General features: G+C 43.0%; 2 protein-coding genes across 2 annotated transcripts; one reads left to right on the top strand and one right to left on the bottom strand.

Moving 5' to 3' along the window:
* Positions 1–1,140: 1,140 nt before the first annotated feature.
* klf4 (Kruppel like factor 4) lies at positions 1,141–3,854 on the top strand (the record flags this gene model as incomplete). Its single annotated transcript, XM_080527990.1, has 4 exons — positions 1,141–1,235; positions 1,853–2,672; positions 2,769–2,933; positions 3,679–3,854. Exons 1-4 carry the CDS (start codon positions 1,146–1,148, stop codon positions 3,852–3,854), a joined length of 1,251 nt encoding a protein of 416 aa, XP_080384116.1. The 5' UTR covers positions 1,141–1,145.
* A 3,281-nt stretch (positions 3,855–7,135) lies between these two features.
* rad23b (RAD23 homolog B, nucleotide excision repair protein) lies at positions 7,136–14,711 on the bottom strand. Its single transcript, XM_080527883.1, has 10 exons — positions 14,498–14,711; positions 13,459–13,540; positions 12,972–13,051; positions 12,037–12,218; positions 11,579–11,634; positions 10,708–10,835; positions 10,273–10,390; positions 9,905–10,032; positions 8,203–8,406; positions 7,136–8,025 (listed from the first exon to the last, which is right to left on the bottom strand). The coding sequence occupies exons 1-10, from the start codon at positions 14,561–14,563 to the stop codon at positions 7,912–7,914; spliced, it is 1,158 nt and encodes a 385-aa protein (XP_080384009.1). The 5' UTR covers positions 14,564–14,711; the 3' UTR covers positions 7,136–7,911.
* Between the last annotated feature and the right edge of the window lie 1,516 nt (positions 14,712–16,227).

Here is a 16,227-nt window from a genome sequence, read left to right as displayed (position 1 = left end):
AACCAGAAATGTGTGCACAGTGACACGTGTTCGAGGCTACTCATGCAGTCTTTTTTATTATTGTAATTTTGGATATGAAACAATATATATTCCTTTGTTATTCTGAGCTTTAAAAAAAAAGAGAAAGAGAAAAGAGGGAAAAAAGCTATAGGCCGACACTTATTTGTTTGAAAAATACAAATGAAAAAGAATGGCTTATTACTATAAGCAGGCGTACAGACAGTACAGCCCAACAGCAGCAGGTGTGAGTTTCAGGTAGTTCACTCACAGCCCAGACGGGGTATGTATGGTGCATCTTTAAACATCCTCATCTCCACTTTACTTTTAGGAGCTTATTGCGTATGTATGATTCCCTTTCACTCTAATACCTGTATGCTTTAGAAGTGGGTTGATCCGGTTTCCCCACATTAGAGGGCCGGTTGCTATCAGGCACATTGTTGTTTGGACACACACACAAACATTAGACAGACGAGTCTCTTTTTTTCAGCCTCGCGAGCTCCAGTGACGTCATGAACGGCTTTCTTTTTTCTTTCTTTTCTTTTTTTTTTCTTTCTTTTTTTTCTTTTCTCACCGGCGCGCGCAGTGTTATTCCTGTACTGCCTGTGTTGCTAAGCAACAAGAAGGCGGAGTCCACCGTGGATGATTTAAACAGGAGGGAACCCCGGTGCAGCGCTGTCCAGAGTCAGTCAGTCTGTTCAACGAGCAACCGAGCCCGGTCCCTGCATGGCAGCGGCATCATCGCTAGGGAGACGAGGGAATCCCCGGGTGTCGCCTCACTCCTCCTGATCCATCTGCATCAACGTTACCCTGCCACATCTGGGTCTGTCCGGCTGTTCTGATCGGCGCGTCCACAAGCATGGCATGGACTGAAGTATAGCGCATCTCTCTCGGAGTGTCAACAGGGATAGATCTCTCACAACCCATGCAAACAAACTGTATTTTGTCTGAAGCAATCGTCAAGAAGAGACAAGCACATTTTCATTGATGAGGTGCGGGCTTTTTTCAGTTTGACTAACCAGCATTTTGGGTTGTCATAATAAAAAGACAGTGTTGTTGGATTCTAACATTTTAGCCTGTGGGGAGAAAAAACGACAAGGATTTACAATATTTGTTGTTTTTGCAGGCAGCCACCAAGTGACTTCGACATGGCACTAAGCGGGACGCTTCTGCCATCCATATCTACATTTGCAAGCGACCCGAGTGTCAAGAATAAATCCATGGGACATGCACATTTGGTGAGTACTATAATGGTCAATATTCGTTTTTAATCTCTTATTATAGAAAACAGTTCATATTACTAATTGGTTTTTATTGATGTCCCACATGGAAATTCATTTGCTTTATCTTTCATCTGTAATCGTTCGTAGTTCTAATGGTTATTGCCGCACTACACCGCTGTAGGGGCGTGCACCAGCCCCGAGAAGCGTCGATTTTTCAGCATGGTCACAGAGTGTGGATGGCCACTGATGGGATGCCTTGTCCAGTAGCAATGACATCCTTTCTATTGCTTTATATGCCAATTGATCTGGCCTTTTGATTTAAGAGTTATTTCCAGATGTATAGGGCTAATGCAGAAATATCACTGGTTTTCAAGGAGGAGCCCATTCACCTTCCCATGAGACGTTTTCTTATAAACAACACAAGTAGATGTTACAGGGGTTATTCTTTTGGGAAATATGGTTGAGACATTTGTAGATTTGATAAAGAACCACAGTTTTTCCAATATTAGTGAAAGAAAGAGTATTTACATTTGGCCAAGGACACTGTAAGCAGACTCACCTCAGCTTATTACATTTTTCCTTGTCTCTAATTGACCAGGTGTCATTAACATGTGTGTCTCTTTGCCTCCTAGAGATGGAAAGAGGAGCTCTCTCATCTTAAGAGAGTCTGTGTGCCTGCAGGGAGCGGCTGTGACCTGGACATCCCCCATCGTATGACCAAGACAGAACCAGAGGATTTGGACCTGCTGGACTACGACTTTATCCTGTCCAACACTATGCTACAGCAGCAGCAACAACAGCAACAACAACAACAACAGCAACAACAACAACAGCAGGAAGCCATGGGAAGCAGCTCCCAAACTCTGTCCCCTTCCCCAGGCTCTTACTCCTACCAGCTCCCCTCTCCCCAGGACCCTGCCAGCGACCTACTGTACACTATCCCCGACATCAGCGACGTGTCCCCCTCTGGAGGCTTCGTGGCCGAGCTCATGAGACCAGAACTGGACCCGGCATACCTGCATCCCACCAGCCTGCAAGGGAAGTTTGTGGTGAAGACCACCATGGACATGTCAGACTACAGCCAGAGCATCAACGTCAGCAAGGCCTCCAGTGTTGTCACGGACCCCTCCCTGCCTTTCATTTGCCATAGGATAAAGCAGGAGAACCCCAGCACGTGCACCATCAGCCGGCCCATGGACCTCCACCTCGGAGGGGCCTCCCAGGCCCGGAGCGGCCAGGGGAGGGCCCACCTCGACCCCCACAGTTTCCCCTCCGGGCGTCCCATGGCGGCCAGCCGGTCTTCCTCGTCTCTGTCCCCCGAGCACGCGCTGGGCAGGGACCACCACCCCTCCAGTCAGGTGTTAAGCCACCCGCAGCTTCCACTGCCCCAGGCCTACCACACCACGTCAGGCTACCCTCCCTTCCCACAGCCTCCGGCCCTGCAGTACCAAGGTCAGTTGAATCTAAGTGTTTTTTTCGAAGAGACTTTTTTGCACATTCCTCGCTTGCTGCCTGAGGTGATGCTGACTCCGCCCTCTTCGCCCCCAGACCTCATGACCCCCGGAGAGGGTTTGCCAGAGGAGCCCAAGCCCAAACGCGGCCGGCGCTCCTGGCCCAGGAAGAGGATAGCAACACACACGTGTGACTACGCCGGCTGTGGGAAGACCTACACCAAAAGCTCCCACCTCAAGGCACATCACAGAACACACACAGGTTTGTTAGCGTTATGATACAATGTTGTAAACTAAATATGATTTTATGATGACGTGTCTGTGTTTTTTACGGTGACTTTAATTCAAAATGTTCAGTACTGATCCTTATTAGTTTATGATTGATCTCTGAGATGGAGGCAGCTGATGCATAGGTGGCATCTCTTACTTGGAGGGATTCAACTGAATTCATTTCTAATAATTTAGTCATCATTTGATGGTAATTATGTAAGAAGTCAGCTGTCAGTTAAAAGGAGACAAAGCACATAGATTGTTGGAATAATCCATTTGTTGAAACAGTGTATATTGTGACAGCAATGTCCTTGTTTAATGTCTCCACTGGGGAGCTTAAAGTACAATATAAGAGATTTTGATGGATGGTTTGTATTCATAGCAAAGAATAACCCTTAATTTCCCTCTGTAGAGTATATTCAAGTCTAACCAATACCTTCTGTTACCCCATGCAGCCTGGTAGAGCTGCTGTTCATTATATTGCAGCACTAAATTACTCAACTGCGTCATTACGTTCATATTGTGAGAGAGAGGCCCAGTTGGCAGGTGTCACGAACAGGCATTTAAACAGCAGGTTGATAGTGATCCCTGTTCAAATAAAACCACAGGCTCATTACCTGTCTCTTCATTCACTGCAGGACAGGATGGACTTCTTTTTCTGTGGTGAGAAGTTTGGTCTGTTTTAACTATGGAGTTCAATTCTAACTGCCTTGTTTGTGTGTCTGTGTGTGTTTTAGGAGAGAAGCCTTATCACTGTGACTGGGAGGGTTGCGGCTGGAAGTTTGCCCGTTCAGACGAGCTCACACGACACTACAGGAAACACACAGGCCATCGCCCGTTCCAGTGTGGGAAGTGCGACAGGGCCTTCTCAAGGTCGGACCACCTGGCTTTGCATATGAAGAGGCACTTATAAGACTGGACACTATCGAGGAACGCTAAAAGACAAAGAACTAACAAAAACATTAAACAAACTGTTGATGTTTTTAAACCATATTTTGCCTTCTAGCCAATGTCAAGTGTCAAGACAAGCTGTGTCATTCACGGCAAAGAGCACTCGCAAGGACCCAACACCTAAGACTGTTGTCCATCCATGGGCCAGTGACTGGACAAGACCCCTTTGAACAACCTCTTTTGTGGGACAAAACTGGAATTTATCCTCTATTTATCGACAAGACTTGGATAACCAGGTGCCAACATTATGACTGGAAATCTATTAGCATCAGGGAAACAAGAAACACAGACAAACGTGAAGAACACCATCTTCGAGGCCTTCTATCAGTAACATTCCATTTGTCTTTGTTTGTTAACACACTGTTCAACATACTGTGTTAGAGCTCTATATTTATACTACTCTTACAAAGCCATTAATTTCAGGTACAAATTAATTTATGTGTTACAGGATGGTGCTCAGTGACTTAAAAGTGTATTAAAAGGTACCAAAGATTTACATATAAAAAGTAGTAGATACAAATATTAAAGTGCCATAGGGTTGTCTGTTAGTTTCTTGGAGACCTATCTTCCATAATTTGACTTTAATCAGGTGAATACTTTTCTCCTCAATGGTGATGGCAATCTTCAATGCACTGTGGTTACAAAGTGCAATAATGTTATATGTGAGACATTCATATTTTTTTAAGAAATGAGTAACTCTGAACAAAGGTTTTTTGTTTATAGTCAAAATATGTAATATAATCGTGTTTATTAATATGTAATTTAATCTGTTTTTGTACATTTGTAAATAAAATTCTTTCTTAATGTTTTGTATTGGATGTATTTTACAATATAAAAAATAAAATGTATTTGAAATGAGACTTTATACATTGATGACTTCTATTTTAATGTCAATTATGGTTCCATAAGAGTGTTTACCTGTTTCGAATTTCAGAGGTTTTCATGACATGCATTTGGTCACCTTTCTCCAAATTATATTTGTGTCTTTGAGTATCTATTCACATACAGCGCTGTAAAATCACAACTCTGCTAAATACATATTATTTAAAAATATTGACACATTTTTGTGATTCCAACCAGTTTTATCATTAATCCTTATATCGGTGCCTCTCCAGAGCAGGAAGGATTCTTAAAGACCACCTCCACCCTGGTCACCACCTGTTCAGCCTGATGCGCTCTGGAGTGAGGTACAGGAGCATAAAGGCTAGAACAAACAGGCTGTCCAACAGTTTCTACCCATGGACCATCAGAACACTGAACAGTAGACATAAGACATGTTCATAAATGTTTATCTTATATGTGTATATGTTTGTGAATATGTGAATATGTTTTGTGTTTTTTTGCACCTTCGGAAGAGCCACTACAATTTCATTGTATAGGCAACTGTACAACGACAATAAAGTCTATTCTATTCTATTCTATTCTATTCTATATCTCTGAGCAGAGACTCTAGTAGAATCTTTTGGGGGGAATGTTACTGAGGGCCTTCTTAATATAGAGATTGTGTGACACATAGGGCAGGCCTATACCCATGCTTGTACATTGCTGCAATGTTTAATTTCCAAACATGTCAAGAGGAGACATTTTAATGGACCCTTTCAACTAGTCTAATACCAAAACCTTTCTCACTGGTAATACATCCTAAATAAAACATATGTATTAATATAAAAATATTCATGATCAGACAGTTAAGACTGAATTTGATTGAATTCATCCCAATGTATTCAACATTGCTTATTGTTCACTCCGTGGTCAACAGTAGATCATTATGCTGCTGTCACGGATAAACACATTTAAAATGCATCAGAGTCTCACAGCGGGCTCACACAATGACTCTCCCTGATAATACAGAGTCTGCCCGAGGCAAAGTTAGACAATGTTACTGCAAAAAAAATGCACTTCCACCATGTCCCGTTTCCATGGAGTTCTTTTCACCTGTCAAGACAGAAGAATTGAGGAGTAAGCCTAGCTATTGGCTGGCATTCAACACTGACACCAAATCTGATTTCAACTTTGAACCATGTACCTATAGCTAGTACCATCAGATACAGTCAACTGAATACAAACAGATAAGACGCCAGGAGATAGTATGTATGTCAGCTGGCTCCCCATATATTTTTCTTCATGCTAAATTCTCACAATTTACAGTTTTAATACAACTTTTCGTTGTTACTTGTTACAAAATGGCCTTGCATAAATCATGTCCCCTCAGCCCAGTCTCAATCTGTTTCATATGATGATTGTTTTAATCAAAAGACAGCTTGCATTAGTGATGGAATTTGGGAATTCCACTGACAGCTCCACATGTGTCAAATGACATTAAGATCTACTATGAGTGGTGCCAGAGACCTCTTCTCATTGAGAGGCATAAATCACAAAGTATGTAAAACCAGCAAGCCTACAATAAACCTTTTGATATGTTCATTCATTGTTGTTTTTGCAAACTCCAATAGACAGCTTATCTATATTTAGAAACACATGTAGACAAACTCCATACTCCAACATCAAGTTGAAAGTGCTATAAAATCAGCGACACAACTATTCTTCATTGACAGTTCATTTAGCAGTCTTTCAGTTTAGAACTGGCTTTGACGTTTATGTTGCAGTCTATGCTGCCCTCTGCTGGTCTATATAGTGCTCTGCACATAAGCGACAGTATATCGGTGCATCATGACTGTATTCTAAGCAGTCCATTGGGGTACCTGTTCTAGTGTGGACAGTGGACAGTGATGTGATGTGTTGCATGTATATGATGTGGGAAAAAGCTGCGCTCACTCAACCACACTCCCGATTCAAATGAGGACCTCTCTTCCCCTCGAGGTTGCTTACATACATGAAGCTGTTTGACGTTGATTGAGTTGGACAGTACACTCTTGATCCTCCCTGAGCGCCAGTGCTCTACACTCTCTATTCATGGGCTGAATGCACTGCAGGCCACACGGTGGTCATGTACATGCGTGAAATGAATGTAACACCAAAAGTAAATTAACACTAGCGTGAGTTTTCCTGATGGTATAATACCACATGTATGAATGCAGTGATAATCACGGATCGTGTGTTGAATGTAATGGTAGAAAATGCAAGCAGAGTGAATACGGTAAGACTTGAGGGAGTTTCATGATGACGTGACTACAGAGCCCTATACATGGGTTTCCTGACACACAGTTTATATGTATTTAAATAAGAGTGTCCTCTCTCCCCTTCCAAAACAAACAAGCAAACACAATAGAATGGGCATTACTTATTTATGTTGAAAAGTTTTATTTTCTCTGTAAAAATGACAGTAAATTGGAAGTGATAGTAGCCATAAACACCATTACCTGCTATGGAAGCAATATACATGCCTAAGATGTCAGAAAGAAACAGTTTTCAGGCTGCATGAAAATACATCTGCACTTAATTTTGCAGTTGGAAACTTGTTCATTTGTGGTAATCGCATGCAATTCATTAAAAGGTGAGCTGTCGAAGGTTTGATTTAAAAAAAATAATAAATGAATCTAACAAACAAAAAAAAAGTAACATAACATGTGTTTGCTTGTTTCAAAATCTTTACTGTCATTTAGAACAGTTATATGTACTGGGACCCCTATACTGGTCCATTTAGACCGAAAGAGAAAACAGGAATCAAAACAGGAACAATGATGAATACACTGTAAACTCCCCAATCACACCTGCCCCACTCCGAACTAAATTGGGGAACACATTCGGCGATCAACCTTTAATAAAAACCATATTTCACTTCCTTGTGGTGAAAACAATCAAAAAAAGAAGAAAGGTCGCACACAGTTGATCTGATGAACCAAGCAGGCTTTTACTTAACTCCCAATTAGGGTGATCAGAAACAACAGCTTTTCTCTCTCACACACACACATATGATGATGATGATCCAGTGCTACCATGAAGATGTACTGTAGTAAAATTTAGGAAACGTGAAGGCCTGTGTTTATGCTTATCCAATATGATCAATCAAAAAAGTAGAGGAAAAAAAAAGAATCAGCAAAATGACTACGACTCCACATTCAGTCATCATCAAAGTTCTGTTGTAAAAGGAAGTTTGCGGCCAAGTTTTCGTTCTTCTCACAGGCAAAGTAGGCCTGTATAACAAGTCCTTCCGGGAATCCTAGGGCTTTTAGCTGAAAATGGAGGAGGGAAATGCTTGATTGAGCACGGCAAACTGCTTGATTTCACAGACAATAGGATCACTTCTGGTCCAGAAGTTATATTACAAACATGGTCAACATGTAATTAGGTTTCTGTGACTAGGTTTCAACGTTCGGGGATGTGGGGGTTGAGTTGGTAGGATTCCTTACCCTCTCGATGGCCTCCTTCTCCTGGGGTGTCACCTGGATGTAGTTCATTCCTCCACCGGCCTCGCCAGTCGGTACCCCTAATCCTCCTCCACCACCGCCACCTCCTCCACCACCACCGCCGCCGCCGCTGCCACCCCCCTGGCCCACCTCCTGGGCTGGTTCGTTCAGCATCTGGATAAACTGCTCTTGGTGGCTACTAATTTGCTGGAGGGTGAAACAAGAGGGAGGACGGGAGGGACAGTGATCAGTGTTTTAGGTAATAAAATCTGACCTGACCATTGAGCAGTGTTAAACACTGTTTCAGACCGACTGGAATCAGCGGGGGTCCACCTTGCCTGGGGCTCTGATCTCATCTCATCTCTTTACTATGCATAAAAGAGCTGGGAGGTTGAGACATCCTGACAGGATGTTGGCAAGACTGTTGCTTTGCAGAATTTCTTAGTTTCATTGCTCATTGTAACTGAATTCAGCAATAACCCATAATTAAATCAGCAGTGATTCAGCTTCAGTATCATGGTATCGGTATGATTCTGTGATATCGTCGAGAGGCACAGGAAGTGGGGAGTATGGGAGACTGTAAATAGTAGTTGGGTGCACAGAGCAAATGCCATTTGCATGCAGTGTTTCCCCTAGGTTTGCTGCCTTGGGGGGGTGGCATGGACCGTGGCATGGACCCCCCCCCCGGGGGTTAAGACCCTGCGACATACCAGCGTCATGTCCAGGGGGTGTACTAGCTTGTACATTAAGCCGCCTCACGCTACGGAAACAGGAGATAGGCTCCTTCCCTATGGGCCATTAAGCTCGAGAACCATCGGTTCTCAAGGCTACTTACTTATGTGGTCTTGACTACCTGTCCACTTTCTCACCTGGTTCTTGCTGTCTCTCTCTGGTGTGCTGACACCATCCTGCTCTCTCTCAATTTATAACATAATTATAATTGAATTTTGGATTGCTGTGGGCTATGCAGTCACTCTCACCTGGAAAAAAAAACATGTCCTATAAAAAACAGACATTTCAAATGCTTCAATCCACTGTCCATGTACTGTAAATATGCCATTATGGTATTACCATGAAGCCCAATTCTAGCAGAATAAGAAAGATTGTATATCTAATTTAAGTAAAATAATAAAGTGCATCCAGTTAGCTCTTTAGCTGGCATGTGTGCAGCAGACTAGCTCATCTCATCACCTCTGAGCTAGCTAGCTAGCTTGATAGTTCTTTGACACTATTTACACAATGGAATTATAGTCATTGTCAAGTGTCCGCCCCCCCAAGGCAATGGTAGGGGAAACACTGGCATGTCATGTATTGTTAATCTCTTTACCCTTCCCACTACTTGCTGTTTACAATACTACCTTTGCACATACTGTATTATTGCATATTGCACATACCTCTTGATATAGCCTCTTTTATATATGTACATTACATACATGTAATCATGTATACATAAAAATTACTTACATAAGCTACCGTAGCTGTACATAGCTCATAACCGTATATACCGCTAAACTACCATACATGCCATACTGTACCTATCACTAACATTGTCATGTTTTTATATCATGTTCTTATATCACTATTTGCACTTCTGGTTAGATGCTAAACTGCATTTCTTTTGTCTGATACTCAGCAATGACAATAAAGTTGAATCTAATCTAATCTAATCATGGCTCAGGTCAGTGCCAGTAGGTGGTCTCTATACCTGCAGCAGCTGGGGGTTCTCTCTCCCTATCTGCTGTAGTAAGGCTGGGAGCAGAGACGGGTTCTGCTGGATGATCTGTCTCATCTGCAGGAACTGCGGCTGGTTACTGAGGAACTCCAGGGGGTTGGCTGGAACACACAGAGAGAGGGGGGATGCTCAAGATCAACAAGATTCGCACAGCGATACACAAGGGTCGCCCTCTTAACGGGAGCAAGACAACAGATGTGGAATTAATGGCGTGGAATAACAAATGCAGCTCCTACATATCACAATAAGACAAGCTGATTACTGACAATCAATGGGAATCGTTTCTTTTTGGGGGACACACACTCACATAGACACACACAGACACAGGTATGGCAACTCACCACCTGGAGCAGATGTGGTGCCTGTGCTTGGTGGGGAGGTGAGCCCCGCCGTGGAGGAGAGACCTGGAGTTCCACCCACAGGGGGAACTACTGGATCAGCCCCTTCAGCAGGGAGCCCCTGGGGACGAACAAACAGGTGGCACACCTTTAGAACTACCACGTGACACACCGTTAGAGCAACAACAGAGGTAGGTGGAACCTGCACTACTCACGATTCTTAATGTATTGACATACTGAAACTGACCCTATGGACAGATTAAAAGCAGAGAATGGCATGCGTTATGAACCTGAAACATTTGGATTCATAATAACAAGAACTGTTCCTTTATTTACAATACAGTTACCAATTAAGTTCATCTTACAAAATGCCCCCCCCCCCCCAGTGCTCTCCCTAGGAGGGTGGCAGACTGCAGGAGTAGATGATGGAGGTCCTACCGTGAGCAGATACTCCACAGCTCTGTCTGGGTTGTTGAAGCTGGCTCTCAGGGCAGCCACCACCTGCTCTCTCTCGTAGCCCATCAGCATCATCTCAGTCACCATGTTCTCATACGACTGGCCCGTCACTGGAGCCCAAGGACATTCACACCCGTCAACAAACTGCCATTTTGATTTTCAAAATTCCAACCATGTCAGCTTCACGACATCATATTAATAAACACTCTCCTTTTAGCCCAGTCTATATGTCCTTTAGCCCTGTCTGTGTGTCTTTTAGCCCAGTCTGTGTGTCTTTTAGCCCAGTCTGTGTGTCTTTTAGCCCTGTCTGTGTGTCTTTTAGCCTTGTCTGTGTGTCTTTTAGCCCAGTCTGTGTGTCTTTTAGCCCAGTCTGTGTGTCTTTTAGCCCAGTCTGTGTGTCTTTTAGCCCTGTCTGTGTGTCTTTTAGCCCAGTCTGTGTGTCTTTTAGCCTTGTCTGTGTGTCTTTTAGCCCTGTCTGTGTGTCTTTTAGCCCTGTCTGTGTGTCTTTTAGCCTTGTCTGTGTGTCCTTTAGCCCAGTCTGTGTGTCTTTTAGCCTTGTCTGTGTGTCCTTTAGCCCAGTCTGTGTGTCTTTTAGCCTTGTCTGTGTGTCCTTTAGCCCAGTCTGTGTGTCTTTTAGCCTTGTGCCATGTGTGGTATTATTTAGTGCTGGCACCGTTTTAGCAATAGAATGATAAGAAAAGAGCTTGGCTAGACAGAGATTAATTTTTACTTCTCAGATTACTTCTTACACAACTATCACAAAAAAGTAGAAGATAATTATTTTAGGCTATATCCAAATCAATTCTCTAAGTCATAGTAAGAACAGGCCATTGACAAATTACTGAAATATTACCCAGCGCAGAGGTTGCCTCTTCAAACATGTTCACATTTGTCAAAAGACTGGAGGAACTGCAAAAGAGCAAACAGCTGATGAGGACGATGTTCTGGTATGGCAATGTAGGCCAAAAATCACTACGGTCTGTTCAGTGCAATAACACAGCCATAAAGAGACTGGCTGCCCTTTCTCCAGACACTGACAACATGTCTACAAATGACCATCTTTCCCGAAGCAATAAACGTGAACAAAGTCTTCTCCAAACCTACTATCAACCTAGGCTTGAGGGACTAAGACAAATTAGCAACACTGAGGTAGGAATAATAATAATTATGTTTACAGACTAAACGAATGGCAACCTGCCAACAGGCTGCATGTTTTATCAGCATCATAGACTAATACTTATGGTTCATCAGTCAAATGTGACTATATCAAGGGCAGATGTTGGTGAATAAGAGCATGCTGGGTAATATTACCTAGTGGGGGTTGATGCAGGGGCCGCACTTGTAGGGGGTTTCTCCTCAGCTGGCTTGTCTTTGGGGGCGCCCTCTGGTGGGCTGTCAGACGAGCTGGCAGAGGGGGTTGTGGGGGATGTAGTGCTGGGGGTGGAGGCGGCGGCGGCAGAGGAAGGCTGGGCAGCTGCTGGGGCTGCTTTAGGCTGCAGACAGAGAACATCGGGGATCATGGGTAACTACTGTGGCTTTAGCAAAAACACATTTGTTTCAGGTCACTAACCACATGTGAGATCTACCCATCAACCAAATAAGTCAAATTGATACTCCTACAGTGTGCCTCTTGCCGAGAGCATGATTTCAGAAACACAACATCTTTTGAATGACAAAATACATGTAAGATCGAAGGCTACACACATAGGACAAAAAGAGGGAATCTTTCAAGGCCATCATAACCGATTGACATTCATCACTAGTCACACAAAATCAGTCAGGTGCACAATGAGCATATTGTAGCTCAGTGGTTTGATATTCAACCATGGTATGAACTGCTGCAGCAGCTGTGTGCGTGTGGAGAGGAGTGTTAACAACACATTCTAATCCCCTCTGTATGCACAGCGGGATTCAGTCTGCATCCTGCGTTTGTGATATTGAGGTGTCTAATGTGACAGGTCTCTCTCTCTCTCTCCCCCTCGTTCGCTCCTTCCCCGCCCTCTCTCGCCACCCCCCCTTCTCTCCTCCTCTTTCACTCCCTCTCCCTGTGTGTGTTAATTAATTCCATCTGCCATTATCAATGATCATCTCAGTGTCTGCAATATATGTGTGATTTGTTCTAAAACCAGCATTATATGTTGTGAAATTTAAATTATTATGGATTCAAAAGTGTTGTTTCTAGTTCTCTGCCATCATGAAGGCATACAATTTTACAAATAAAATCTCAAGATATTGTCACTTCTTACCTTTGCCACCATAACAACCACAAAGTTCTTCTCATCAATCTTATACTCCTTAAGGGCTGTGTCATCACTTAGGATTTTCCCTGTAAGACACACATGATAAGGGAACGTAAATGATCAGCTGACAATGAGATAATACCTTCGATAGGACTACTATTCGTTTGACAACTGAAATTCCCAAAAGTCTGTGAAAAGTGGTGAGCTATAAAAGGTTAAATCACAGTAGTGAGGAAGCGTTTACAATGTTGTGTGCACAGATTGAACATAGCTTTACCGTATTATTCACATAATCACATCATTATATTGGAATGACAACCTGCACAAGTTCCTTATGTAGCTTTCTTATCAGTGCGCCACACGGCAAGCCAACAGACATGCAATTACAGTACGACAACAGAAGGATGTGTTTTGCATTTTCATCGCAGGGCTCATTCAAGTCCTTATCAAAATGCCAGACACATTGGAGAACTGAAGAAAGGGCTGTACCTACCTGCATATATCAACTTCTGTCCAGCCACCGGAAAACCATCCTTTCCCTTCTCATTCTCAATCTTCTCCTTTAGAGTCTTCACCTATAAAAAAAAAAAAAAAAAAAGGAAAAGTCATAAAGTGATCAAAGTTCAATGTGAGTCTATGTATTGGTGAAATAACTGCTCAAATCAGATACGCAACTAGTGAGAAAGGTTGTGACATCTACCTAAAGGGACAACTCACAATAATTCCCAACAATAGGAAATGATTTATAACAGGTTTTGAGAATGACTGCTGCTGAAATGCATTAATATCAGAATGGCTGATGTTTAGACAGATGATGGGGGGGGGGGGGGGTGGGGCGATCTAATTGCTGGAATTTCTTGGAATATCCTATTTCAGTAGCATTGAATGTTGCTTAACACATCATTTTCTCAAGTAATTTTCTATTTGGATTTTTTTAATCCCAAGGTTACATTCCACCCCCTGTAAAGCGTGCCACTTGATCATGAAACGTTCCAAGGGACATTCTTTTCGTTCCAGGAATTAGTCAGACCCAATGAGTGATGAACATAGCTAGCTTAGCATCACTCACTGTGAAGCAGCGGCTAGCTAACCAGCTCGAGGCCTTCCTAAAGACCTTTGCGCTACATGCAAAACTCGACACGACGAGAACACCATCTCCCTCGATTATGTCAATATCCAGCGGTGTCTAAATAACGGCGAGATTGCCCAGCTGTTACCGTTAACTCATGTTACCTCAGCAGGACATGTGAGCTAGCTAGCACCATAGCTGACAAGCTAACAAGCTAACATTAGCGTTTCCTCTAAGTTTTAGATAAGTTGTAGAGCAAACCTAAAACTCATTAAGTACCGACAAAGTCACAAACCACTTTGCGTAAATCGAATTGTCTTTAATAACCTTGACTGGGAACTTCAATGACTAAATCATACTGAAGTCGCAATATGTCAAACAAAAAATGCTAGCTAGCTAGCTAACGATAGCCAACTCTGCCAGCCTTCAGCCCTCCACCCCCTTCAACACTCTCTCGTCTCACCGTCTCTTCTGCATCAATGTCGATTTTAAACGTCTGCTGTTGGAGGGTTTTCAATGTAATCTGCATTTTGGCGACGAGCAGTTTAGCTTAGGTTTTAGAACTTGTTTCCCCCCCTTATGTTTCCCAGAGATGTGGGTGTGTGTAGCTACTAGATTCTTTGCTATTCACGCTAGCTCATCACAGCCTGTCCGCCGCCATTACGCTTTTGCCTTTTCAGCGCATAAACAAACCTGACTGACTGACTTCACCCGCAAGACCAGTAAGCATGCGCCATCTGGTGATGTGCCCGAATGATGTGAAATGTTGTATTTATTTATGTAAATATTTGTGTATATTTACTTTTCTTTCTTTCTTTCTTTCTTTCTTTCTTTCTTTCTTTTTCTTTGTTCTCTCTTTTTTATTCATGAGGGTGAATAAGATGCATTGTCATTGACATGTATTTGATGTGAATTGTTTGTATTGTATTGTTGTATCACCATTTGTCTGTTGTTAAATAATAATAATAATAATAATAATAATAATAAAAGACTTACCATAGCATATTTATGTAACCATAATGTAGATTATCTCTGTGTAGACCTATTTTTGCGTAATGCATGGCAATGACTCACACCGGAGAGGTCAAAGAGGAGGGCCAATTTGAATCTGTGGATCAAGGTTTCTGTCATCCACAACCTCAGAATAGTAAAGTTCTCTCCTAATTAGGATGCTGTCCTAACCCATCACCAGCATCCCCAGAAGTTTGTAAATAGGTGCATTGAATGTGCACCCATGACAATGGCTCATTATGAACGCCAAGGCATGAAATGTCTGAGGTCGTCAGTGTCAGTGGGTGGTCAGGTCTTCAGGTCGGGTCAGACCTATTGAGGAGCCTCTCTTTGTCAGTTGTGGAGAAGGAGGATGGACTTCTGACCTATTGCATCAGTGACTACCATTTAAATGGGGCTGTGCCCAAGAGTACAAGAGGCTTTGAATCTGTTCAAATGTCTAACATAGAGACCATACTATACCAGTGGAAATGCTGGGAAAGTTGGGCTTCTCATATTTAAACAGTCAGTGCTTTCTTTGATTGATAAAACAGTAGCCTATAAACAAGCACTGCGTTGATATGTGTTTTACCCAACTCAAGGCAACGCATCGGATTTATGAATCAATATTAATTTACTTAATTTGACTAATTATCTGCGTGGTTTGTACACCACATTTTAGACTCGCAGATTTTGTTAGTGTGTGGAAAATCCAATTCTTCTGTTACTGTATTCATTTAGTGGTTGGAGGAGGAGGGTGTTTTTCAAAAGTATTCTCACAATTTCACAACACTTCTCTTCACCGGGGAATCGTCCCATTAATAAGCAAATGAGGAGCACATTTTGTCTTTTAATCCAAAGCTCATTCAACCGTATTTTCCATGCGACCACAATTGTTGAACACTCTGTATTCACTACCCTCTGTAACTGCCACCTCACAGCCCATCCCTGACTTTGAGAGGACCCTGTCAAGTGTGTGATAATATGCTGGAGCTCAATGAGGTCACTGCCCTTGGCCTGCTCTCTCTCCCTCCCTCTCCCTCTCTCCACTCCCGCCCCCCCCCCCCCCCCCCTTCCCGCTGTCTGGTCCGGTCATAGGAGAGCAGTGCCTTCACTCATCAGGCATTCCCTCTATTGCTCTGGCAGGGCTGTGCTATGGCGGCTCTCTACTGTCTCCAGGGGTCGTGAGTCTGCGGCTGGCCC

This window comes from Nansenia antarctica (genome assembly GCF_963989245.1).
Source record: "Nansenia antarctica genome assembly, chromosome: 4".
NCBI lineage: Eukaryota > Metazoa > Chordata > Actinopteri > Argentiniformes > Microstomatidae > Nansenia > Nansenia antarctica.
Note: the sequence above shows the minus strand (reverse complement) of the source record. Positions and strands in the feature narration are given on the sequence as shown.